This window comes from Canis lupus, chromosome 1 (genome assembly GCF_048164855.1).
Source record: "Canis lupus baileyi chromosome 1, mCanLup2.hap1, whole genome shotgun sequence".
Classification (NCBI taxonomy): Eukaryota; Metazoa; Chordata; class Mammalia; order Carnivora; family Canidae; genus Canis; species Canis lupus.
Window position 1 is genome coordinate 1,472,568 of NC_132838.1, and position 26,928 is coordinate 1,499,495.

Sequence of the window (26,928 nt, forward strand, 5' to 3'; positions counted from 1 at the left end):
TTTTGAAATGCTGTGAGCCAGAATCACAGCCTGGATACGGTGCACCAGTGGGCTTTTCTGGACATGACGTCCTGTTCGCAGACTGGCAGCGCGCAGCTGCCCAGGCCTTAGGTTTTAGCTCCCCACCTCCTGTCTGGGTTCCGCACGGCCAGTTTGACTCCCAGTGGGTGGAGGGCACGCAGAGCAGTGTTTGAGCCCCTGCCAGGGCCTTGGGCGGGGGTACAGGAGACAGGCTCCTCACTCTGGTCCTCGGTCCTAGGAACGAGAACCAGCCTGGGGTGGCGGGTGTGAGGATCCCCAGGGCTGCAGGTGTCGGCCCCGCCCTCACCCTGCTCCTGCCTCCACCCAGGTGTTTGCAGTCAGTGTGCATCCTCTGTGTTGGGGACTCCATCCCCTCCTTCCCGCTGAGTGCTGGTCAGTCACCTATGTGACCAGTGGACCTGGGTCTGCTGTGACTAGACAGCGGGGCTCAGGCCCCCTGGGTGGCAGCCGGGGTGCTGGGGCCTGCGTGCCCGGATGTGTGTGCATGGGTCACGGTGATCCTCTCCTTACTCACAGAGGGTCCCTGTCTCGGCGGCGAATCTAGGATGTTGGGGGGGGGGGCGGTTGGCATTGTGACCAGAGATGGAATCGCCCTCCTGTGATCTTGTGAGCGAGAGGGTCCAGCCAGCAGGGATTCCCAAGGGCAGTGGCTCCCCTGGTTTTGTCCTCTGTCCCCGTGGGTGCAGCCTGGGGACCCCAGGGTGGGAAGGCTTGGGGGAGAAGGGCTGCACACGGCCTGCCCGTCCCTGTGGCCAAGTGCTGCTTGCCGGCATCTGCGGGCTGTGGCTGCTGTCCCTGCCTGCTGGGCCCCCTGGAACACCTTGTCGGGGTGGTCATCCCCCTCCCGTTGGGGGCCACGGGGAGTCTCCTAAGGGGTGGGTGCTTCTGAGGGCATATGGTCCCTGCCACCGTGTCAGCTGAGGGGCCTTGGTCCCTGTGACTGTGCACGCGGTGGCCTCGGGGCGAGGATGGGAAGGGTGTGGGGTCCTGAGCCCCTGTTCTGTGTCCTGAGCGCTCCTCACCCTTGGCTTGTGTCCCCACAGTATCAAGATGGTGCTCATGTGGACTAGCGGTGACACCTTCAAGACGGCCTACTTCTTGCTGAATGGTGCACCCCTCCAGTTCTCCGTGTGCGGCCTGCTGCAGGTGCTGGTGGACCTGGCCATCCTGGGGCAGGCCTATGCCTTCGCCCGCCGCCCCCAGAAGCCGGCCCCCCATGTGGCACACCCAGCCAGTGCCAAGGCCCTCTGAGGCATCTGGGGAAGATGAGGATGTGTGTCTCTCGCAGGGGCGCCAGCCCGGCTGCTGGTATCCCGATTGGCCTCTGTGGGTCCGGGTGGGCTGCTGGGGGCCTGGTGCCGACGTCTGTGCTTGCTCACCCTAAGGACGAGTGGAGTGGGCTTCATACCCCATGGCTGGGCTGCAGCCGCTTCCCAGGTGATGGACAAGCAAGTGTGTCCTCCTTCCTCCCAAAACACGCCTGTCTGGAACTTGGAACATGCACATGGACCCAGGAAGAGGCAGACCTCAGGCCACTGCTGGACAGAGGGTGCCGGGAATCCTCCACTGGGTTCCAGCCTGCTGGGGTCTGGGGATTGACGGGCGGGGTCCCCGGGGCCTGCAGCCTGGGTGACCCTCAGCAGGGGTGGGGTTGGGGAGCAAGGAAGGTGGCACAGAGAACGTGGTCCTGCCCTCTGAATGGCCCAAACGGTGGGTGCCCTGGTGCCAGCATGTAACCGAAGGTGATGGTGGCCGGGGCCTGCAGAGCGTGGCTGGGGCTTTATATGCACCTGCTCCTGTGGAAAGGATGTCGCGAGGATGCCCATTACGGGTGCTCTTGCTCCTCTGGCCGGACTTGGCCTCATCAGAGCTGCCTTCAGTGCAGCTGCCTCATGGGACTCAGGACGTGGCCCCAGGTGGCAGTGGATCCAGGGCTGTGCAGGGCATCCTGAAGATGCTGGTGCAGACGCCACAGGTAGCAGGGGCAACCTGTGTCCATGCTCAGGGGCTTGGCACCAGAGCCCGGAGTTGCCCACAAGTCCTGGGGGTGCAGGGGCGGGTAGTCCACGTGTGCTCCCAGGAAAGCCAGGGGCCTGGGGTCAGGCCTGGGCAGATGATGCACCCCTGCCCCAGGGAGGGCCACATGTGTGGGCTTTCCCCCCCCACATCCTGGGAGTTGCTCACACCTGCAGCATAGGGCCTTCCACATGCGTCTTCCAGGGCAGGGAGGGGCCTGCAGGTCAGGAGAGGGGACTGTGGGGCGGGTGTCCCCACGTGCCTAGCTCTCGGGCCTGGGTGACCGTCCAGGGTGGGGGCTGGGCGGGCATCTTCGGTCGCCCTGCATCCCCCTCCCCTCCAGTTCTACATGAGCATCTCAGCTGTGCCCAATGGCCCCAGGCAAGCTCCCAGGCCGCCCACATCTGCGTGTTCTAGATGCTTCCATGTGGCCTCCCTTCTGTTGGGCAGAGGGGCAGCTCTGGCATGTTAGCACAGGCGGTGCCAAAGCTCAGTGGTGTCTGCCCTCAAAGCTGTGTGCTGCTCCTGAGTTTTCCTGTGGACTCTTGAGTGTCCGCGTGAGGGTCCTCGCTGTGACCTGGGCTATCAGAGGCTCTGAGCACGTTTGTCTCCTACACACGAAGGGGCCACAGCTGTGACCGCACACACCTGGCTGGGGAGACTGTGTCAGCACTGTGGCTTGAACACAATAAAGCCCTCATGGATCCAGTGTGGCCTTGTGAATGGGTAGGGACAGGGCCCTGGTCAGGGGGCCTTGTGTCCGGGCCTCCCTTCACTTGGGGCCCCCAGGGAACAGCAGGCGCCCCTCCTTGGGGTCAACGCTGCCCCAGTGAGGCCCGGGCTGCCGTCTCTGCACGCCCTGGACAGACCAGCCCCTGGGAGGTGGGGCCTCCTGCTGGTGACGCTGGGCCTGCAGAGATCAAGCGCCGAGTGCCCCTGGAGGCTGAGAAGTGTGTTCAGAGAAAGGCCACGTGGCCCGTTGAGGACGAGGGGAGCCGAGGCATCTGTGTTGCAAGTAGCGACGGCACGGTCTGTACTGAGCAGCTTTTTTTTTCATGGAGACAGTTTACATGTGGGGGTGACATATCAACAATATGAAAAAGACACGGTGAAGATACACCAAAGTCGTATTTTAAGTTTTTGGCTGCGTCCCCACCCTCCCCCAGCACTGGCCCCAGAGCTGGTCCAGCCAGTGACGCCGCATGGCCCTCAGGTGGTGCGCATCTCCCGCATGGGCCTTGTCCTGCCTTGTGTGGATTTTTACTTTCTTTCTGATGTGTGAATTAAAATTAACTTTTAATTACGTTCATGCAGTAAAAGTTCCAGCAGTGAAATGAGAAATGCAAGTAGACAAAGGTGCCTTTGTGAGCACATCCTGTTCTTTTAAAGATTTTATTTGTTCATGAGAGACCCAGAGAGAAAGGCAGAGACACAGAGGGAGAACCAGGCTCCCTGTGGGGATCCCAATGTGGGACTCGATCCCAGGACCCTGGGGTCACGGCCTGAGCTGACCCCTGAGCCCCCCTGGGCGCCCAGAGTGCATCTCGATTCTTCAGAACTTTCCTGTAGCCTGTGTTCTGAGGCTCTGCTGAGGAGCAGGGAGGTGGAGTGGGGACACCTGTGCTCCCCCCTGCTGAGAGGGCCCGTGCCTGGATCTGCACACAGCAGCCTGTTGGGTGGCACCAGGCCCAGTAACTGCATGACAAGGGGGACGAGCCCTTCCTCCCCTGGGGCAGCCTCTGGGATGGGACTGAGTGGGGATAGCGCCCCGCCTGTGGGTGAGGGACCAGGTGCCGCCCGCCCCCGGGGCTGCCAGGAACCCAGAGCAGCTGGATGGCCGTGAACGTGGCCGCAGCTCAAGCTGCAGAGAAGCCCTGTGCACACATGAGGCGGGGTGGAAGGTGTGCAGTTGATGTGGGGGAAGCCCAGACCCCTGCCAGGGTGGGATGGCAGTGGGGCCCCAGGCTCAGTGTGGGGGGGGCAGTTGGGCCGAGATGGACAGCAGCCCTGAGGCCCAGGGGGTGCCTGCTGCCCCTGAGCATCGCAGGCCCAAGTCCTAATGCCTTCTGGAGCTCACGGGGCATGGTGGACCAAGGCCCACAGCTGTTAGAGCCCGTGTCCCCCCAGTGATGCCCTGGGCCGACTTGGGGGTTGCCGTGTCCTGTTCGCAGACCACATCCCCTGCCTCCCGCCCTGCTTCTGTGCATCAGCACCACACGCAGGCCTCCCTACCTGTTTTAGTACATCTTGTCAGCAGGGACCTGGCAAGTCCCTGGGCCCCCGACCAGACTGGGACAGTGAGGCCACCGCCCGAGGGGGCCCGGCCTGTGAGGGGGGCTGGTCTGTGTGCTTCCCCCCGTGGTGCACGTCCTGGTGCGTCCTGGAGGGCTCGCGGGCCTTGGGGGTTCTGGGTGGTGTCAGAGCCACTGCAGCCACAGTGAGGAGGGGCACAGGGGCAGATTCCTCAGGCTGTCCCCCCACACTGGCCTGCTCCTTAGAGGGACGCCCCGGGGTGTTCCTGGAGGTCTTCCTGGTGACACTTAGGAAATGCAGTTTGCCCTGGAGGGCATCAGCCCTGCCAGTTGAGGAGCAGGGGATCAGATGCCCTGAGTGTGGCCTCCGAGCACAGCATCCCCTGGGCACCTGCAGCCCGCCATGTCACCAGGTAGCAGGCATTGAGCAAGCCGCATGCCGTCACTGTGGGAGCGCGGTCACCATGGGGTGTATGGGTACCCGGGTCCACCCTGTGGGCTGGCAGCCGACCCAGCACATCAGAGGATGCGCCGCTAAGCCCTAGGTCCCATCTGCCTGGAGCCTGCACTCAGTGGCCCCGGCCCCCGGCCCTCTCTCCTGGCAGCTCCTCCTTTGGCCTTGGCTCCAGGTGGGGTTGCAGCAGGGAGCTGGGGACCTGCCCCAAGGGATGTAGGAAGTGGGCTGCAAGGAGAAGCTGCAGGTGCTCCTGTGAGGCTAGGTCCCTCCAGGACAGTGAGGCTGCATCCCTTCCTGCTTCAGGTGCTGTGAGCATCTGAGCGGGATCGATGGGGGGGGGGGGGGGGGCGGGGGACACAGCCTTCACCTCCCTGTGGTTCAGGGCCTCAGCCCGTTCTGATCTTGGTGAAGTCAGCTTCCCTGCTGTCCCTACAGACTTGAGGCGGAGCCCAGGTGCTCCAGCGCCTGCAGGGAGGAGAGAGAGGAGTGTGCGCCTGTGGAGCTGGGGCTTGGGGTTTGAATCCTGCCAGATCCAGCCCTGGGTCCTCAAGAACCCCTGGCCTGGGGGCACAGTGTGGGGATGGGGCTCTGCCGTGGGACTAGATACTGCGGGCTGTGCTCGCAGGGTTTGGTGCAGGCAGATGTGTCCCACCGGGTCACCTGCCAAGTCCCCGTGAGCACGGGAAAGCCCTCCCGGCCTGGGGTGGACGCTGGTTTGGCCCAAGGAACTTGGAGAGGCAGGGGAGTGGTGTGGTTTATCGGGCAACAGCGGCGTCCTAACAAATGGCCTCGGGGCAAGGCCACCCCCAGCACCCCCTCAGCCTCTCTGGCTCTGGCTTCACCCTCGGTGGGGGATGGCAGGGGGGCGCAGGGGGGGCCCTCTGGGGTGGTTCAGGCGCTTCTCCCCGCGGCCATGGCAGCAGTGTCTCCAGTGTCCTGGCTCTGCTCTTTAGAATGAAAAAGTACAAAGTGACATGATTTGGGAAGTTCCTGCCATCTGGGCTTCCAGCAGACTCTGCTGGCGCTTGGTGAGGACAGGCCTCCGGGAGCTGCGTCGGGCTCCTGCCCCCTTCCCCCTTCCCCTGGTGGAGGCGACCCCAGGGAAGGGCCCGAGGCCAGCTTGCACACCTTGGGCACACCTTGGGCTCCGCGGAGGCGTTTTCAGGGGAGCACGAGTGAGGAGGCCTCCAGGAAAACCCCAGAGCTAGTGCAGGGGGCAGGTCAGAGGTCAGGGCCGCCCCCCCACCCCGAGCTGGGTGGCTGTGCTCACGTCCCCCTTGTGTCTGTCACGTGTTGAGGTGCCGCGCCTGGGCCCGCCGTGGCCACGGAGGACGGCGGCTGAGGCTCCACTGGGGCCAGGTGTGGCCTGTGGCTTCCCCTACTCGCTGGGAGTTTCCGGGCGGAGTCGGATCCGAAGGGAAGTAGGAGAGAAGGGCACGGGCTGACGGCCGGTGCAGGGGCGCCTCTCACCCCCGCCCGAGCCAGAAGCAAAGGGTTCCAGAGGGGGCGGGGCGGCGAGGGAGGGCCGAGCTCCTACTGGCGGGGCGCAGTCCTGTACACCCCAGGCACGGGGACCCCGCCTTGACCCGCGCCGCCCGGCCCCGGCCAGCTGCCCTCCGTGGCGGTGGCGGTGGCGGTGGCGGTGGCGGTGGCGGTGGCTGAGCGCGTGCTGTCCTCGCGCAGGGCCGCGGGGCTGGCAGCGCGCTGCTGCTGCTCCTTGAGCTCGCAGTAGGAGCGCGAGAAGGTGTGGAAGATGGAGGTGACCGGGAAGGCCATGAGCAGGATGCCGCTGAGGATGCTGCTGAGCGCCACCGCCTGCCCGGTGTCGCCGTAGCCCACGGTGGTCATGGAGATGACGGCCCACCAGTAGCTGGCCGGCTCGCTGGAGAAGTCGCGACGTGCGCCCGCCCAGCTCGCGCTCGGCCAGGTGCCCAGGTGCCCAGGTGCACGGGCGGCGCGAACAGCGCCATGGCCACGCACAGGAAGAGGAGCAGCAGGCCGAGCTCGCAGCGGCGCACCGTGACCCGAGCGAGCGCAGCCCCAGCGAGGGGCGCGCAGTGCCCGCAGCAGCCGCAGCGCCAGCCCCAGCCCCAGCCCCGCGCGCTCCAGCTCCAGCAGCGCCGCGCCCCCCGCGACGGCGCCCGCGCCCCCGGCCACCAACCCCACGAGCGCGACGCGTAGACGGGCAGGATGGCCAGGATGTAGATGATGTCGAGCGGCGACCGCAGGAAGGCGCACTTGCTCTCCGCCTGCAGTGAGCGCAGCAGGAACTCGAAGGAGAACCAGGCCACGCACACGGTCTCCCCCACGAAGTGGCCGCGGCACTTGGGGGAACACTCGCCCTGCGGGGAGAGGGTGGGATGAGGTGGTGGGAAGAGAGGTCATGCACCGGGGTCCTCCTCGACCCCGACCGGGAGGGCGCACAGCTGCAGGGCCCAGTCCCCCTGCAAAAAGATCTCCGTAGTGGCTGGTGTCCCGCCTGGGAGCCCAGAGAAGCTCGGCTGACCCGTTCCCCAGCACAACTGGAGAAAATCATTAAAAGTAACCATTAAAGCCTCTGGAAACAGGCCTAAGGGCAAACAGCAAATGTAACATCTATTCAAGAAAATGTACGAAAATTCATTTTAAAAGGCCAGAGAAATACCCCCTCCCCACCCCTAGCTCAGCTTGGGAACACAGGCCTCCCTTCACCTCCCTGCACCCCCTCCTCCCTGGGACAGTGTGCTTGAGAAGGGGGGCACCTCCCGCCCAGTCCCCACCCAGGGGCACCTCCTTCCCCGTCCCCACCCCGGGGGCACTGGGATGGAGCTCTGCCCCGAGCTGCTCTAGGAACACCGAGCCCCCACCCTGTCCCTGGCTGGTGTGGGGAGAGGCTGGCCTGAGGACCCCGGCCCTCTGTTCGGCCCTCCGTCGCACGCCCCCCCACTCCCCTCAGGGAAGCCTGGCACCATCCCCATACCTGACTCCAGAGCCTAGCACAGAGGTTTTGCCTGGGGCGCAGGGTGGGGGAGGGCAGGCCTCTAAAACAGCTCCTCATTTCTTGCTAAAGAAACTGACTTCGTTTGTAACGTGGCACGGAGGTCAGCCAGGAGGTATGTTCAAGGATCAGGGGTTGTAGTGAAGGAACACAGGAAGGGAGTTCACCCCGGGTGGTTGTGGGCGGACCCAAGCTGTGCCTCCTCGAGGGGTGGCATCTGTGTGCACACATGTTCATATGCGTGTGTATGTGTGCATGCGTGTGCATGTGTGTGGAGGGACAGGAAGACACTGCACTAAAATCATTGAACCAGTCACTAAAATAACAGTAGTGAGTCCTAAGTGAATAGGGGGACATTACTCAGGATTGCTCTACACTACACTGAAACGTCTAGTAGCCAACAAAACCCCACAGAGCAGCCAAAGAAACGGTGAGGTATGATCCATACATGAGAAAAAAATCAGGCAATAGAAATGGCACCTGAGAGGACCAGGTGTCAGACTTTGGAGAAGCACCGTCTGTGTTCACGGACCAGAGGAAGATCCAAGGAGGAAGGGGATGTGTGATGACATCCACTGCATCAAGGGAGATTATGAATAAAGAGAAAACGTTTAAAACAGCCACATGGACGTTTTGGAGCTGAAAAGCACAAGAACAAATACATTCACTGGAGGAGCTGCAGAGTGGCTCGGAACTGTCCAAGGAACGAACTGTGACCTGTCGTGCTGAGACAAGGGACTTGTGCATTTGTCTCAGAACCCCAAGCCAGGGGTTCTGAGAGAAATGGAGGCATGTGCACAGCACGCCAGCGCCAGAGGACAGAGAAGGGATGGATGAAAGCTCACCAGGTATCCAGAAGCACTTAGATAACCCGCACATCCGGGGAGCTTGGTACACTCCAGGCGGGTCCTGGTCCCGCCCCATCTGGCCTGCAGCGCTGAGCTCCCGCGTCCCCCCGACGTCGGCAGTGAGAGGACTGGGGCCCTTCCACTGTCCCCCACTGGCTCATGCCCCCCGAAGCTCTGGGGGCAGAACCTCATGCCCAAGCCCTCCCTGGGGTGGGGCCAGCAGCCACGAGTCTGCATCCTCCACAGATGTCAGCTCTGGGAGGACTGGCAGTGTTGTCACTGTCATGACCGCACGCATGTCACAGCAGTGACCCTGGCATCCTGAGGGCATGGCGGGGGGTGGGCCCCCAGGGCTTGTTTACCCAGAGCCGGGCCCTGATTGGTCCCGAGGCCTCTGGGACCCCAGGACAGACAGGTTCCCCCGACCTCTCGGGGTTTGCCCGCCCGTAGTTGCCCAGTGCTCAGGTGACATGCGTACTCAGTGAGTCCAGCCCCTCAGTGACCAGCCGTCGGCCTGAGACCTCTGCTTTGGGCAGGTGCTTGCCCGGTCGCGGGTGCAGGGATGCAGCTTGGCAGTTTCTGCCCCATCAGAAGCAGTGCTTGCCCCAGCTCCGGGGTGGGTCCCCCTGGTCGAGGGTCTTCCCAACGGGCTTCCTTGCAGGGTGGGCGGTGTTTGAGCCATGCAGGGCTCCCCAGGCATCACTGGCCTTCCTGGCCTGGAGAGGACAGCTGGCTCCTTACAGGTCCCAGGTATGCGACTATTCCAGAAACTCCTGTGGCTTCTGTGCCCTTGATTTACAGATAAGCGGGGTGACAGCCTGACCGGGGGGCCTGGGGTCTCTGTGGGCAGTGCGGCCCGTCCTGGGGTCGCCAGCATGTCCAGTCTGTGCCTGTGTTCCTCTGTCCTGAGTGGGGTGGCACAGTGGGCTCTGACGTCTCCTCAGGACGAGGGGCTGCTATGTGCGCAGCCCCCCAGACTCCTGCCCCTCTTAGGCCCTTGGGGTGCCCTGGGGGCCCCTGCCTGCTTCCAGCTGCCAGCCTCACTCTCAGACCCAGGTTCTCCGGGGACACTACCTTCAGCTCTGGGGGTGGGGTGGGCGCTGGCCACGCTCCCCTCGCAGAGGGTGTTGTGGGGGCCACCTGGCTCTGTTCACCCCAGACCCTCACAGGACAGCCCTGAGGGGCGAGGCCCAGTGGGAGGGCAGTCCACAGCCTGGGAGAAAGGCAACTAGGAGCAGAGGTGCATCAAGGGCATCTGCCACTCATCCTTCTGGTAGGTTCCATAGGACCAAGGCCAGCTTCCGGGCTGACAGACCCAGGCCTGCTGGTCCTGTGTCATCCATCCAATCTCCCCAGGGCTGTGTCCATGCCCACGGGAGCTCACGGCACTGGGGCTTCAAGGGGGACCCCACCCCCAGCTTGTCTAGGTCAGGGTCGCACTGCTAGGCTGGTGGCTCTGGGTCCATTCCTGGGCCTCGGTGAACCTGGGGACTCGCTGCTTGTCCACCCCAAGGGCACATTCCCCCGTGTTGAATCTGGCTGAAGCTAAGTCAAACTCTGGGCAGTTACAGGACTCTTCAGGCCAGGGCCTGATGCACTGTGTATTCCTGAGCACCTCGGCACCGGCGCCTGACTGGATGGAGAGCCTCAGGACATGGATGGGGGGCTGGACAGACAGCCTCAGGACAGGGACGCCCAGCTGGACGGAGAGCCTCAGGACGTGGACGCCAGGCATCAGGTGTAAGAAGCCAGGAGACAGGATTCCAGTGGAAAAGCCCAGCCACAGGCCTTCTGTCGGGAGGCAGCTGGGACCCAGGCTCAGGACAGGGAGGGGGTTTGGGGAAGGGCACCAGGGCCTGGCCTCCCTCGCCTGCCAGAGTCTGAGGACCACAGTGCAGGGGTGTTTGGTGTCCATGCTGCACCCCCAGCCGCCCCCTAGGCCACTGTGGCCCTGAGACCCTGCCCTGCTGTTGGTCCCATGCAGCCGTGAGTGTCCCCAGGTGGGCTCGACCATGTGCAGGAGGGATGGAGACCCCGGCCCCCTGGGGACGGCTGCCCGCACCCGAGCATAAGCAGGGACCCTGTAGGCTCACTCGAACCACCCCCACCCCCACTCCCTGCCTCCATCCTTCATCATGATCTGACCCATCTGGGCTGTTTGGTCTAAAGTGGTCGGAAATAAACCTCCGCCCAGCCCGGCTCACCGCGAGCATGGAGGGTGGCCCTCGCTATCTGCTCTTCTGCCTCCTGCTGGCATCCTCTCACATGTCACCCGGGGGGTTTGGAGATGGAAACATTAGCCTGAGGGGACCGACCCAGCCCAGACAGAGGCCACGGGCCAACGGGATGGTTGGAACAGTACAGAGTGGATGTCCCTACAGAAATGGCCGAGAGCTGCGGGCTCATGCTGCCCTGGTGGTCAAGGCTGGTGCCAGCCGCGGCTGCCAAGACTGGCCCCGGGGACGGCCCAGACAACGGGGAGGTGGCATCCAGGCTGTGAGTGCCCCCCCTCAGGGGTCAGGAGAGCAAACAATGGAGGAAACCTGGCCTCCAGGCCCAGAGCAACGTGAGCCCGGGGCCCCAGGTCAGGGCAAGGATGCTGGACCCACGTCCAGAAAGCCTAGGGGCAGTGGATACTGGCGGGAGGCTGGAGGAGGTTCCTAAAAGGTTTCCCCAAGTGTCCACACAGCCTGTGGAAGAGCTTCCACAGAGGGTGGGTAGGCCCAGTGGGAGGAGGAGGGCCTGGGACAGCGTCTTGGAGGCCATGGCCGAGGAGCCTGAGTGGGTTGGGATGGCCTGAGTCAGGGCCGAAGGTGAGCAGGTGTCCAGCCAGGGTGCATGGCCCCTGCCTCCATAGCCCTCCGGCAAAGCCTCCTCTTCCCTCCAGCCGGCAGCCCAGACGCTGCCCTCACCTACCTCTCCTCTGGACACGAGCTAGACCTCCCATGGGGTCCCTCAGGCGAACTTCCCCTCCTGCTGGAGGCCACGGCCTGCCCTTCCCCATTGACCCCTGGGGCTAGTGTCAACCTTGAAGCCTGCCTGGTGCCAGCGGGGACTGGAAGTTGCACAGCAGGTGCCCAAGACCTTAGGCTGAAGGTCTGTCCCCAGCCTGTCGTGTTTCTGGAACAGGAAATGGGTGCCTTCCATCACTCGGGGCCCAGGAACCAGAGATCAGCCCCAAAGAAAGCAGGCTGGTCACCGAACCGTGGCCGCACTACAGACAGACACACTTGTAGGCACACGGGTCAGTCGCTGCCGGGCCTGCAGCCTCTGCCCCCGGGGAATTGCAGTGCTGCTAAGCTGACTACCAGGTTTGGAGCATGGTCTCAAACCCCAGGTGGGTGTCACCGTCTGCTGTTAACAAAAAACAAGCAAAAAACCAACCAACCAACCAACCAACCAAAGTGCTGGGAATATTCTGCACGTATCGTGTTGGGCGTGTCTAGGGCTTTCCTGGGAAGGGAATCACGGGCTCGTCAAGAACATTTCCTCATTTGTCAGGATTGCAGAGCTGTCCCTAAGTCGCTCTGCAAATGTAACCCCTGCCCCACCAGGCCCAGGATCTGGAGGCCTTGGGTGGGTCCAGGCAGGCCCCAGGTCACTGGGCTGAGGATCTATGTGACCAGTTCTCACAAGTGTGTTGTAAATGCCTGTGAAGTGCATGTCCACCTCGACCTGCACGCTCACTGCACACCTGTCCACCCAATGACCAGGGCACCATGGCCCCCTTACAGCCAGACCGTCTCCACCTGGCCCCCAGCGATTGTGATGCCCTTGCCTCTTCCACATCTCACCAGTGGGAGGACATCGGATTTAGCCTTTTGCATCTGCCCTTCCGGCCCTGTGTGCTGTGAGGCTCAGGGACGGGGCATCTGCGGTTTGTCCCTGATCTCCAGGTAGCTTGCTGCATGGATGCATCTGCTCCGTCACCAGCTTATGTACACTTGTTCCCAGTTAGGGGCTGTTTCAGGTCAGCCACATGCTCGTCCACATGGGATCTGTGACAGACGCGCACTGTCACCTCTCCCGGGGAAGACCTGGGGTGCATGAGTGTGCTCACTCAGGAGTTCTGCAGGCTTTTTCGCGGCTTTGTGGGCATTTAAAAAACACATACAGTTTTCTCTCTTTCCAGTTGTAGCCTGTTCCTTCCGTCTGCGCACCGCTGCCTGCCCAGGACTCCTGCTTTCCTCGTCAGCTTTGCTCCACTCCTGGGGGAAGTGTTCAGTGTCTCCTCTGTCTTCATATGGCATCAGCTGGAAGTCTCTAAAATATGTGTCCTCTACCAGGTTAAGGAAATCCCCTTCTGTTTCTAGATTGGGGGAAGTTTTTATTGGAATCAAAATGGATGTTGAATTTTGTCAAATGCTTTTTCTACATCTATTGAGATGACCAGATGGCTTTTCTTCTTCAGTGTGTGTTTTTAAAGAGTTTATTGATTTACTTGAGAGAGAGAGAGAGCGCGAGTGCGAGCATGGGCGGGTGGGGGGCAGAGAGAGCAGCAGCCTCCCCAGGAGCAGGGAGCCCAACGTGGGACCCGATCCCAGGCCTCCGGGACCATGACCCGAGCTGAAGGCGGACGCTCTACCCGCAGAGCTGCACAGGTACCCTCCTCTTCAGTGAATTAATATCATAGATTATACGGCGATTTTCAGATGCTGAGCCGGGAACTCATCCTGGTCGTGAGGTGTTACTCGTTTTATAAATTACAGGACACGATTTACTGATGTTTGTTGAGGAATTTTGCATCTATGTTCGCGAGATGTTGGCTTGCATTTTACCTTTACTTGCAACGTCCTTGGTTTGGTACCAGGACAGTACTGATCTCACAGGGCAACTTGGGAGTGCTCCCTCCTCTTGTATTTTCTGAAAGATATTGTGCAGAACTGATGATATTACTTCTCTAAGGTTTTGGTACAATTTACCGAAGCAACGACCCAAGACTGGGGTTTTCTTTTTGAAAGGTTTCAAAGTATCAATTAAATTTCTGTAGCTAAAAAAAATAAAAAATAAAAAAATAAATCTGTAGCTAGCATAGGATTATTCAGATTATCCACTTTTTTTTTCCTTTTGAGAGGGAGGGGGGTGATGGGCTGAGTGGGGAGCCTGACGGGGGAGCTCAATCTCATGACCCGAGATCATGACCCAAGCAGAAATTGAGAACCAGACGCTCACCCAACAGAGCCACCCAGGTGCCCCTGGATTATTCACTTCTTGGGTGAGTTTTGGTGATTGAGCATTTTTTCAATTTAAATTTTTGTTTTACAAAACTAATACATGCATATAATTTTTAAAAACCTACCTGGATTAATACTAACAGGGTTATAGGAAAAAAAAGAATATTCTCACCCCAACTCTTATGTCCTGGAGTCAATAATCTTCAATTTGAATTGGTTATTCCTGGAGTCAATAATCTTCAATTTGAATTGGTTATTCTGACAGTTCTTTCCGTACTTTCAAATAACAGGTCTATCTGGCCGTTCTCAGGCACACGAGCCTTGTCCACTTCTGCTGACTTTGTGTTAGGATCTGGTCTCCTTACACCTGCCATTGCTGCCCCTCACTATCCTCACACCCACGATCCCCTTCCTCCAAAAATAGCCATGTCGCCTGTTGGGGGTAAGAGCAGTAACTACTAAGATAATGTACACATGTCACTGCTGGCCTGGGGCATAGTCTATTATTACATCTTTCTCCCTCATAAGATGTTTTTCCTGAGGTTTTGTGTCCTCACCCCAACATCGCTTAGGTGCTTCTGTTACGAATTCCAGATGTGCACACATCATGGTGCCGGTGGGTTCCATCCACCCCCAGCCCACCTCCGTGGGCACATACACTCTGCTGCTGAAGGCCGCCATCCGTAGTGTCCCCGCCGCTGTGCCCAACTTGAACAGGTGTCTCTCGCCAACATGGTTTACTCCAACCTTCTGTTGAGGCGTATCTTTTGGGTGCCTCCTAAGCATGGGTGCTGGGAGGCAAAGTTTGGAGCCTCCGCGTGTTTGCAGAGCTTTAGTTCCGTCCTCACCCTTGATTGCTATGACGGCTGATGGCGAGCAGAGCAGTTCCCCCGCAGAACCTCGAGCCGTTCCCCATGATGGCCAAGCTTTCCACGCAGCTGCAGAGGTTTAACATTCACACGGAAAACTGCACCCGTCATGTCAGCACTTTTGCACATGGAGCAGATCCACCAGGGGGCGCAGAGATGGGAGCCAGAGCAGCGCTGCGGGGTCCAGCGCCCGTGATCATGCTCCGAGCACACGACCCGGTCTCCCCGCCCCGCCCGGCCACTGTGAGGCTGTGGGGCACAGTCTCCCGCAGCAGAGGTCGCCCACGGCGCCTCCCCGGCCTTGTTCTCACTGACAGCATCCACCAGTTGGTGGCCTGGCCACGGAGCTCCACCGATCCCATCACACTGTGCTGTGACTCTCGGTGGACGAACCAGCGTGTCCGCGGCCGGGTGAAGGCCACAGGACGGGACTGGCTCCTCCTCGAGCCACAGAGTAAGGGCCCCCAGGCGCCACAGCCTGAATGCCGTCACCTGCACGCAGGAGGGCCCCCTCCAAGACTTCCCCCGGCGTCACCTGGTGCGCGATTCGAGTCCTACAGCGGGCCGTGTCCCTTCGCTGCCCCTGTGTTTTTTGGACGCTGCCGCCCGGCTCGTCATTCACAGACCTTGTGCCACTGGCAGAACCGGGCAGCCAAGCCGCGTCCGAAGCTGTGTGTTCCACCGCCTTCACCGACCACACACCACGGAGGGTGGATCCTCCTTGTTGACTTACTCGTTCGTGAAGGACTCTGAGCAGATTTTCTCTTTAGCCTCCTGAGGGAAAATATTTATTAACTCATGTCACTATGAATTTACATGATCCGGCTTTGACCTGAATTGAGATTTATTCTTCCCAACTATCTATGGAAAAAGGCTTTTGTGCAAATAGAAGAGTAGGAGAATATTACACGTACTCAGCAGAACAGATTGTTCAACAGAGTCGTTTTCGTGGGAATAATGAAACGTGCTCGTTTCAGGTCGTCTCCACTGAAGCATGGGGTCGATTCACGTTCTGTGGGGTCTTCGTGAGGAGAGAAAGTCTCCGCAGCCTGGTCTTGCAGAGGTCCGACCCCACAGCTGCTGGTTTCCTCTTTGAGCAGTGTCCTGGGCGGGCTGCACCCAGGAAGGGTCTCCACACAAACCCAGGCCCATAGCACCTCATGGTTTGTGTGCTGAGAGGGGAGTGAGAGTGTCACAGCTGCAGACATGCGTGTACCCCGGACATCCGTTCACTTGCTCACCCCGCGCTGTGGGTATGTGTGTGGGGTGCAGCTGGGTCCCCGGTGTCCTTGTGGAATGTGAGCGGCGGCAGCCATGTGCACACGCACAACACGATCTGCAGCCACTGCCCTTCATTTGGTTTGTTAGTTTTAGTGGTTGCTCCTGAGGGACCTTCTGGGCTCCTGAGGGACCTTCATGGCCCCTTGCTCTTTGCTGGAAGGGACTCTGCCCAGGAAGTCGAGCTCAGGCCTGGGTGCACTAGAGCTTTTCACGATGTCACTCTGGCTGGGCCCTGACACTGGGGCAACAAGCTCCTGCCCCATGAGAAATGCCGGGGGGCCACTAGGGCCAGGACGGCCGGAGGTCTGCAGCCCCTTGACCCAAATGCAGGTGCCCCGCGGACACCTCCGGTGACCCAGGCTTGTGCCGACCTCAGAACCACTGGTCAGGAAGCGGCGGCCGCGAGGCACTGGGTTTGGTGGAGTTTGTCACACAGGAAGACAGTTGGTGTTGGGGTGCGTGCTTCTCATTCAGTTCGTCCCGTGTTCTCCGGAATTTATGAACTAGTATTCTGTTTGCATTTCTCTAGATTTTTAAGGTTATTTTGTTAGGTTCTTTTTTTTTTTTTAAGATTTTATTCATGCATTCATGAGAGACACAGAGAGAGAAGAGAGAGAGGCAGAGACACAGGCAGAGGGAGAAGCAGGCCCCCTGAAGGGAGCCCGATGCGGGACTTGATCCCAGGACCCCGGGGATCATGCCCTGAGCCAAAGGCAGATGCTCAACCACTGAGTCACCCAGGGTACCCACCCTTTTTAAAGATATTTTGTTAGGTTCTGATATTTTATTGAGAGTGTAATAAATGTATATATTAACCTGGGGAGTGTTTTTCTCATTCAAGAACATGATGTGTCTGTCTCTCCTTATTTACCCATTTTTATGTCTCTTAGTAGAGTTAACGTTGCTGCTTCTTTTATTGGCATCGAACCTTTCTTGCTAAGATTATTCCTAGTTAGTTCATGTTTTTGTTGTTACAGTGACCAGAATAGATGTTCCACTAACTTTTCTATTACTGATGATATATGGAAAAGTGACTGATCTTTGCATATTTATTTTGAAGCCAGCTTCCTTAACAAACTCATTTATTTATAATAACTATTCAGCTAATTCTCTTGGATTTTCATTTGACCTGCAAAGAATGCAGCAAATTCGAAAAGCCTCCCACTTGGTGACGGCGAGGGCTGCAGGGCCTAGTGGATGCATGCGCATCACTGACATGTGCGGCCTGCATAGCGGTGCATAGGGTGCATGAGGAATGGGCCGCATGGAGGTGTGGGAAGTGGACCTGCTAATCCCCCGTCCAGGTATCCCGAAGTGCACAAGGTCTCAGGGCTGCGCCTCTGTTTCCACAGGGCTCTGTCTACCATTTATGTGAATCCTTTAATCGCTTAGAACTTCATGGGCCAAAAGAACATTTATGTTTATCTTACCATTCATATTTTATGTTTTTTTAGATGAAGAGCTTGATTATGCCAATTTTACTAAAGGCTTATTAGAAATAAATGCTATATTTTGAAAAACGCTTCTGTGGTTTTTCTTGTCTTTGGTAATGAGATGCAGAACAGAATCCCCACCTGTCAGCCTGGGGTTGGGGGAGGGACAGGTCACAGATGAGGGTCAAGGGGTGGGGCAGCACCCACAGGTGGTTACACGGAGCTGCAGGAGCAAAACTGGGAGTAAAGCTGGAAACAAATGGAGCAGAGGGCCTGGACTTGCCCCTAACATGTGAGCCCCGTAAGGAGCTGGTCCCGGGACCACCATCAGACATCGGCCAGGCCAGGCCGCCTCCCCAGCACGTGTGACCCCGGGTGCCCTTGGGAGGCTGAGACCCGAGAACATGTTCTGCAATGGCCTGGCCCACGGCTGGCGGTTACGCCTGCATCACCCACGGCCGTGTCTTCCCTTGCACTAAGCCCCCTCCCAGATGCTGAGGCTGCTCCCTGGGCAGGACCCTGCCCTCTGCCTTCACTGACACCTGCTGTACTGTCATCACTCACAGCTGTCCAATCAGACGCTAGGACTTGGTACCACAAGGACCCACCATGGGCTGTTCTCGCTGCCCATGCAAGGTGAGGAGACAAATGGCTCCTCCTGGGATGTGCTGCCGTATGCTGTGCTGCAGGCGGCTCCCGATGCCCATGGTGATAAGACAGGTGCAGAGGCTGCAGATGGAGGGGCTTGCACAGAGGAGGCCTGGAGGTGGGAGGCAGAGCCCCTGGAGAGGCCACCCAGGGGCTGGGGGTGATGGGAGCAAAGGATGGGACAGAGGGGCAGGGGAGGCAGCTGCGGGGGAGGCCAAGGAGGGCCAGCAGGGGGAATATGCAGGGGCAGGGGGAAGATGCAGGGGGCAGGGGGAGGTCCCTAATGCGGCTGGTTGGCTGCGGGTCCCCTCCTGAGGAGTCTGTGACTGTACTGGGAAAAGGTGCAAGGAGGGAACAAGCACAGCTGCTCAGATGTTGCCACGTCCAGGGCCTAGGCGCTGCCTTCCAACATCATGGTTGGGCGTCAATGCACTGCGCCCTCCACGCTTCCCACAGAGAGCGAGAGACAGTCAGGGATACACGTCGAAAGCAAAGGATGTTCTCCAGGCAGCTTGGGGACCACTGGGGCTGCCCTGGGGGCCGGTGGGGGACAGACCTGGGAGGCAATCCCAGTGCCTGGACAGGACCCGACTCCAGACAAGACCCGACCTTGGACAGGACCTCCGACCCCGGGACAGCACCCAACCCCGGACAGGACCTGACCCCAGACAGGACCCCTGACCCCAGACAGGACTCAACCCCTGACAGGACCCCCGACCCCGGACAGGGCACGAGGTTGACGGCTGTGTTCCCTAGCCCGGAGGCCACACACCAGTTCTCAGGGAAGCACCCAGCTTATTTCTCGAGCTGGACATTTCCAGTCACACACTGTGAGTCTTCCTTGGACAGGGCTGAGAGCCCAGCCTGCGGGGACAGTGCCTGCCCTTCAGCGGTCCAGGACCCCCAGGGTACGGGTTTCACCAGCGTGTTTCCTGTCCAGGTCCCAACCCCAGGCCCTACTGACGGCTCAGTCAACATGTTCGATTAAATAAGCAGCACAGGCTCATTCGGGAATAGCCAGTAGGCTGAGTTAGAATAGTTAACATCTCATTATTATCAACATCCCTTCCTGTTACATTTAATATTTCAGGCTTAAGTGGAGCCTAAAATCGTCTGAATTCTCAGGTCTCTTCCCCCAACTGGGTGACACCTGATGAGCCTGCGCTTGGAGAAATTTAGGTCCCTCATGAATATGGCTCGTAAGTCAAAATAGTTCAGTCCCGTGACAGAAATGCTGGGTGGCAATGGGATTACACAAATGTGCAGAGAGTTTCTATTTTCACTTGTGATAAACGCTGCGCATTCTCGGAGCTGCTCCCGTGCTAGCAGCTGCAGGGGGACAAGGGAGTCTGTAACCTGTGCTGACAGCAGGGGAAGCCTGGGGGGAGCATTGCCCACCTTCTCCCCGTGCCACTGGGGGACAGGCCGGGGGGCTCCCCCTGGCTGAGAGGGAGGGGGCAGTGCCACGCACAGGAGGGGAGGCACAGGTGGACGTCGTGGTGGGAGCACCCCACAGATGGCCAGCGAGGTGCAATGTCCCGCCCCAGCGGCCTCCTCTGTCAGCTCCCCCTTCCCCTGCAGCCAGCTTGCAGGAAGCAGCTTGCCTTCTCACCACCCACCCCATCCCTGAGCGCCCTGCATCCTCCTCAGTGCAGAAAGGTAAAAGTTGCTGCCACTTACTTAATTCTGTGTGCGAAGCACAGTCTGATGTGATTTGCATGAATTATTGTTATCTCAACAGCTCTGAGATTCCTGCAGGTACAGGATGAGGTACTAGGGCTGGCAAGGTGGACAGGTAGGTCTCGGGCCTTGCAGCTGCCCTGCATGCAACCTCCAGAGCTTCCCACACCTGGTGTCGTCCGCAGAGAAACAGCCCCTGTGCAAATGATGGTAGAGGAGCCCTGGGGCCAGAGTGCGGGTCTGCGCCCACGCGCTTGGGAGTCACCCCCCAGCCCAGTGGGAACACACAGGACAGCCAGGCATTCTCCTGGATCAGTGAGGGTGGCCCCGTGCTCCCCCAGCACCCAAGTGACAGCAGCCACGGGAGCCCCTCTGGGAGCCAGCACGGGGCAGGAAAATGCCAACTACAGTTGACGAAGAGCTGGGCGCGCAGGGCAGATGAGTCTGAGGGTTAAAGTCTTGGAGGCCTCAGCCATAGGGTGGGCCTGAGTGTGGCCAGCTTTGGCTCTGGGAGCCTGACCGCGTTCTCACATAAGACGCACCAAGGGAAGGATGTGTCAGGTTGTACGTTGTCAGGGAAATGCAGATGTGCTTGGTTTTTTTGTGTGTGTAGTTTTTTTAAGATTTTATTTATTTATTCATGAGAGACATAGGGAGAGAGGCAGAGACACGCAGAGGGAGAAGCAGGCTCCATGCAGAGAGCCCGATATGGGACTCGATCCTGGGTCTCCAGGATCATGCCCCGGGCCGAAGGCGGTGCTAAACCGCTGAGCCATCTGGGCTGCCCCTGATGTGCTTGTTCTTGAAGACTTATTTTAGAATTAGCACGTGCACATGTGTGTGGGGGGAAGAGAGAGAGACAGAGACAGCGACAGAGAGAGAGAGACTTTCCAACAGGCTCATCACCAAGCACAGAGCCCGATGCGGGGCTCGATCCCAGGACCCCGAGATCACGACCGAAGCCTAAATCAAGAATCGGACACTCAACCGACAGAGCCCCCCCGCACCCCTCCCCCGGCCAGGCGCCCCTGCAGGGAAGTGCAAGTAAAGCAACAATGACATAGCAGCACACACCTGTTAGAATGACCAACATCCAAAATACTGATGACACCAAATTCTGTAGAGGATGTGAAACCACAGCACCTGCTGCCTGCTGTGGCCGGAAAGCAACACACTGCAGCCACCTTGGAAGACGGTGTGTGGGGTTTTCACAAAACACAAATGTTCTCTTATCCTTTGATCTCACAGTCATGCTCCTAATTATTTATCCAAACGACCTGAAAACTACATCTGCACACAATAGTTACAGCAGCTTTATTCATGACTACCAAAACCCAGAAGCCCACGCAGTGCCTTCAGTAGGTGGTGGATAAATAAACTGGTCCATGCAGATGAGGTGACATTATTCAGTAGTAAAGAGAGATATTCTAGAGCCAAGACAAGATGCCGAGGAACCTCGAGGGCACGTCAGGAAGTGGAAGAAGCCAGTGTGAAGAGCTACGTCCTGCGTGACCCTAGGCTGGGGCAATGAAACCACCAGTAAGACGCCATCGTGGGGAAAGGACGGCACCAGGACAGAGCCCAGGTGGTAGCTGTGGGCTCGGGGGTGAATGACATGTCCCTGGGGGCTCCGCAGGGTGATGGGTGCACGCATGTCAGGGTGGGGGTGTGGACAACGGCAAGGCTGCACATGTCAGGGCAGGGGTCTATGGGAAATCTCCGTCCCTGCCTCTCAATTTTTCCGTGAACCTGAAACTGCTCTAAAGAATGCTCTTATTGAGAGGAGACTCTTGTAGCCTGTCTTCTAGGCGTTTGAGTACAAGTCTTGTTTTTCTTTTTTTTTCAGACTGAAGCACAAATCCAAAATACAAATCCCCCATTTTTTCCTGCCAAATTTGTGCAGAAATGGAGGGAGAATGTCCTGAGCTTTATATTTATCCCTTGGCGTTCCTGGCCGTGTCCAGAGCCTGTAAGGGCCTCACCAAAGGGTCTCTTCAAAGTGGGGCGATGATAGCCTGAGGCCCTGGAGCGGAGTGTGGAGCACCAGCCTGGCCCTGGGGGTCTGGGATCTGGGGGTCTGGAGCCCTCGCAGCCTGGCGCCTGAGCAACCGGGAAGGGCAGGAGCAGAGCCGCCTCGCTGAGGAACCCGCTGGTGTGAGAGCACTCCTTGGGGCACCCATCCCGCCCGGTGCCTGCCTGCCTGTCTTAGCGGCCCTGGAGGCTACCGTGCTCACCCTCCAGAAGAGCAAGGTGAACCAGAATGAGAGCCTCCACGGGCAGGCACATCCCGCTCCCCACGTGGACCCTGGGTTTTGCTGATTCCTGGGTCAGATGTTGGCAAATGGGAAGATCAACCAACCAAATCCACTCTCTTCTGTGGCTTCCTTAGGTCACCAGGGGCACTGCTGCTGCTGTTCTGCACCCCACATCCCTGTGCCCTTGGGGAAGCCCGCACGGCCTGGCAGGTCCTGTCAGTCTTACCTTCCTCCGTCCAGCAAAGAACAGGCCTCACCTGGGCCTGTGGCTGCCTGGCCAGGACAGCATTCCCCTTTACTGAGTGTGCCCCACTGACCAGCCCTGCATGCTAGGGGGATGCCCTGTGGTCTGGCCCGAGCCAGCACTGCTTTCTGAGGCCACTGTGGATGGGAAAAGCCCCTCTTCCCAGGAGGAAAGCCCCGGTGCCTGTGCTCAGAGCTGGGGGCCTCTTCCACCCGCCAGCTATGTCCGCTAGGGTGGCTGTAGGAAAGCACTCAGTGGGGCTGAAGCAATGGACATTTATTTCTTGCAGCTCTGCAGGCTGGATGCCCAAACTGAAGGCACCAGTGGATTCAGGAGTGCTGAGGGTCGGCCTCTCTTCACACAGCGTCTTCTCACCAAGTCTTCCCAATGAAGGGCTGAGGGTCTCTCCAGGCCCCTTTATAAGGACACTCATCCCATCGCGGGGCTTCCACCCTCATGACCTCATCACCTCCCAAGGCCCGACTTCCTCAAACCATCACCTTGACATTAGGCCACAGCTCCAAAGTCTCCTGTTCTAGCATCAGCTCTAAAGTCTGTAGCCAAAGTCTCATGGGATCTGGACCAAGGACATGTGGGTGATACTCCAGGGGTGATCCATGAGTCCCCGCCGCCATGAGCCTGTGTGCAGACCAGGCCTGTCCTCCCCAAACACCACGGAGGGTGGGCACAGGTCAGACATTTCTGTCCAACAGGAAGACAGACAGAGACATAGGCTCCGTTGCCTTGGTTCTGGTTCTGTTTCCCTGCAAAACCCTAGTTTGGCTCAGAGTGAAGCTCTGACTCTGAGAATCTGGCACAACTCCACGGATGGCTGCCGTGCCACATGCCATAGAAGCTTTGTCACCGGCTTTAGATGCTGCTGCCAAAATGTTCCCAGCAAACTTGAGGCTGAAATCACAGTCGTGGAATCTATAACTAATTATACAGGCCTTGATTGAGTCATGCAAGCATGCAAGAGAAAGGCAGCCTGAGCCCAGCACCAGCACAGGGTGAAGGGACATGACAGCTGTGACAGGCACACCCTCCTCGAGACACCGTGTCCTCTGACAGCCTGCTATGCATGGCCAGTCCCCAGGGCCAGCCACCGAGGGAGTTCAGCACTCTCTCCCAGCGACACCCCAGCTGCCACCATACAAGAGGTATCCAGCAGCTGTTAGCTGGAGCGCAAATTCCCATCCCCCGTCCTCAGCAGTTCTGAGGCCTCCCCCAGAAGCCTGAGATAAACCAATGTCTCACAACTGCCAACATCCGGCACGGCCTCAGCCTCACCCGGCCATGTCCGGCCAGCGAGGCCCTAAAAAACATGTCACTCTGTGGCCGTGGTGGCCTTGTCACCCCAAACTCACAGGAGAGTCAATGCCTGCTTCCTGATTTTTCCCGCAGTAATCAGGGTGCATGCTCACGGGGTAGCCGCATGCTGTTCTCGCCTTCTCAGAGCCTCCTACACCCTGAAGGTGAAGGCCACAGAGGGCCTCTGGCTCGGGCTCCTACTGAGATGCAGGGCAGGATCCTCAGCTGGGGGCCTGGGGTCTCCACGGCAAAAGCGGTAACCCCCCCCTCACTCCATGGTGGCACAGATCCCATGCTCTGGCCAAGCACCCGGCACTAGAACATCTACTTGCCCGCTGAGAGAAGCCCCTGCAGGGTGGTTGGAAAGCGGGGTGTCACTGGATTAGCAGCACCGCCGTTACTTCTTGTAGGAGCTGTGGGAAAGCACGGTGCGCATGGGGCATATTCCGGTTTAGAAAATACTTTTTGGGGATCCCTGGGTAGCGCAGCGGTTTAGCGCCTGCCTTTGGCCCAGGGCGCGATCCTGGAGACCCGGGATCGAATCCCACGTCGGGCTCCCAGTGCATGGAGCCTGCTTCTCCCTCTGCCTATGTCTCTGCCTCTCTCTCTCTGTGTGACTATCATAAATAAATAAAAATAAAAAAAAAATACTTTTTGGGGTCAGAGAATTGAACGCACCTTTCTGGCCATGGACGTTTGTCCCTGCAAACGGGGTGGGGCCATTGAGCACATGCCCCCCAAGCCTGGCCATGAGAACGTTTAGGGCTCAGGATGGCAGCGAGCCACCAGTGGACCCAGCACTAGGGACGAACCCCATTCGTAGCGGGTGTGCAGGGGTGTGTGTGTAGGGTGCGCATGGGGGGGGATGCGGAGGGCACCCACTTCAAGGTACAGGCCTCTGGGATCAGGCAGGGTGGGTTCTGTGTGCCGCGCTGGGGGTCCTGCAGGTGGGAGCCAAGATGCTGGCAGCCATGGCCCTGGGGGCTAGGGGCTCAGAGGACCGTGGGTGGGGCCTGGGTGGACCCGAGATGCTGGGGTGCAAGGTAGCATGCCTCCTCCTCAGGTTTGGAGAGCTGTCAGCCACATGCAGCCAGGGTTTTGCCAGCAAATGATCCTGGACTGCAGCGTGTTCCGAGTTTGGTCGGCTCTGTCCTGCGCTTAGACACACGCCTGACGGCAAGGTCTCCACCCCACATGCTCACCTGCTGGCGAGACCACAGCGCTTTTCTGGACACTCTGGACACTCTGCAGGGTGCACATTTGACCCACGGCGCCCAGCGACCACTTTATGTGGTTTTCACACTTGCTCAGCCTGAGAGTGTGAGCACAGCACAAGCAGTCTGACCACAGAGCTGGCCAGGATGGCAGCGTGCCCAGTCCCCTGGGGACACTCCTGGATTGGGGCCCTGGTGTCATCCTGGGTCCTCAGGAGACAGAGCCCCAAGAGTGAGAGGCAGAGGAAGGAGACCATGAGAATGGAGGAATGCCATGAGCAGGAGCATACATGTCCTGACGGCTGGAAAGTTGCAAGGAGAGGCCAGTGCCCTCCCTGGGACCTCCCATGCCGGGGTCTCCGCCTGGGGAGACTGGGGCCAGGACTGTGAGGGGAGACATGTGGGTTCTCCCCCAGGCAGCCCATGAGGTTTGTCACAGGAGCAGCACCTGTGGGTGAAGGCCCCTACAAGGGACCGAAGTGCCACCCTGTCACTGTCAGAACAGAGGTGCTGGGGGCCTGGGCTAAGCCCTGGGGCAGTGCTGAAGGGGCCAGAGGAGGGGCCCTCGGGTCCTCAAGCCCTGGCTGCACTCACAGCCCTGGGGTCATGTGGGGCACACACAGTGGCCGGGCCCAGCCCCTGCCCCTGCTCAGCCTGGCCTAGGGTCCTTCTGGGGCAGTCGGGGTCATGGCCCTGGTGGCTGCGGGTGCTCCTGCACCTATGTCTGGACACTCAGGGGCCCTCCTCATCCTAGAGGGATGGAGCAGGAGGCAGAAATGAGTAAGGAGGGGGCTATGTGTCCCCTAGAGCCTTTCTGGAGAAGCCCCGCAAAACCCCCAGGGGCTCCCAAGACTCACTGTCTCACTGTGGTGGGAGAGCTAAACCTTGGGAAGGACACCTCCTGGCCCAGGGTCCTCAGGATGTTGTGAGGTGGTGCCTGTGATCCTGGGCGTCAGAGCCTACTTCAGGTTTGGCCTGACTGGGCAAGGGGCTCCAGGCCCTGCCCATACAGGCTCTAGACCCACCCATCTGGGCACCAGCCCCAACCCCATCCATGCCCCACCCACTCATCTTCAGGCCCCGCCCACACAGACTGCAAGACCCACCCACCTGTCCCCAGGCACTCCCACCCAGGCTCCAGGTGTGTGGTGCAGGAGCGGCCCCCCCCCCAACCGCAGGCCAGGGTGAGGCATCGCCCCTGGACTGTGTCCCATGGGGAGCACAGGGATACTCGGGGCTGTAGATCAGGAAGCCAGAAACTCTTCTGTGATGGGACAACTGCAGAACCAGGTGAACCTGGTCTCCCCACGCCCGGGGCTGCACCCGCGTACCCTGTGCCTGCCCCGATGCTGACCAGCACCAGAAGGAGCGGAGTACACGGAAAGATAGACAGACACAACTGTCAACCACTCTGGGGGCAAAGGGCCAGCCGCTGGGCACCCCCCAGGGCCCTGGCCACCCTCTCCTGCCCACACAGCTGAGCCGCTGACTTCCCACGTGTGAAATATGCAGAACGTCATGTTTACCACCTTTGCCATTTGTAAGTGCACAGCTCAGCGGCATCGGGCACGTCCACACTTAGGCACCGTCCTTTCCCTCGGTCCAGAGCCCCCGACCCCTGCCCAGCTCCTGTACCCACCCAGCCTTCTGTCATGCAGATTTGGTGATTCGAGGTGCCCTGTGCGAGTGGAATCAGACGGGATTTGTATTTTGCCTCGAGCATCCTTCAGCCTGTGCATGTGCTCACAGCCCCGGGAATCACACGCAGCCCACCATGCTCCAATCCCTTTCATACGAGGGGAAGACAGTGGTTTCTCTCCTTTCCGCATCTCCAGGCCAACACAAAACAATAACTGTGGACACCAGTGCTGCCAGAGAGCAAACAGCTGACTGAGGGAACTATTTCAGCTCACCTACAATTCTCCAGGACACGCCCTGCTCTCCCAACATGGTTTTCCAGAACACACTGGGGCCTTTCCTAGGAACATCCAGGTGAATATGGTGCAGAAGGAGCAGGGCGGGTGTGCTTGTCACCTGTAAAGGCCCACGGATGTCAGAGCCGGGGGCCCAAAGCCTGCCAACCCATGCCTTGGAGGACTCAGTTGGGAGCCTTCAGAATGAAAAAAAAATCTCTTAACCACTTATTTAAAACCAGAAAACACATACAGAAAATACTTTAGCCCTGCGACTTTCAAGTTAAATTCTACTGGGAAAACCCCAACAAGAA

General features: G+C 59.1%; 2 protein-coding genes across 10 annotated transcripts in view; one reads left to right on the forward strand and one right to left on the reverse strand.

The window, feature by feature from the left end:
• SLC66A2 (solute carrier family 66 member 2) overlaps positions 1-2,766 on the forward strand; it is a 44,863-nt gene extending 42,097 nt beyond the window's left edge. For 5 of the 9 annotated variants that reach the window (XM_072815673.1, XM_072815122.1, XM_072815341.1 and 2 more), the window contains one exon: positions 1,086-2,766. In XM_072815673.1, coding sequence (XP_072671774.1) covers positions 1,086-1,147 — 62 coding nt within the window. In that variant the 3' untranslated portion in view covers positions 1,148-2,766. The remainder of the gene's footprint in view (positions 1-1,085) is intronic. The other 4 variants (XR_012026165.1, XR_012026134.1, XR_012026140.1 and 1 more) reach the window with 3 other exon arrangements.
• Positions 2,767-3,419: 653 nt separating this feature from the next.
• Positions 3,420-26,928, reverse strand: part of KCNG2 (potassium voltage-gated channel modifier subfamily G member 2) — a 56,038-nt gene continuing 32,529 nt past the window's right edge. The window contains 5 exon segments of the mRNA XM_072815052.1: positions 3,420-6,687; positions 6,690-6,790; positions 6,793-6,816; positions 6,819-6,938; positions 6,941-7,109. Of these exon segments, the coding sequence (XP_072671153.1) occupies positions 6,301-6,687; positions 6,690-6,790; positions 6,793-6,816; positions 6,819-6,938; positions 6,941-7,109 (801 nt within the window). The 3' untranslated portion in view covers positions 3,420-6,300.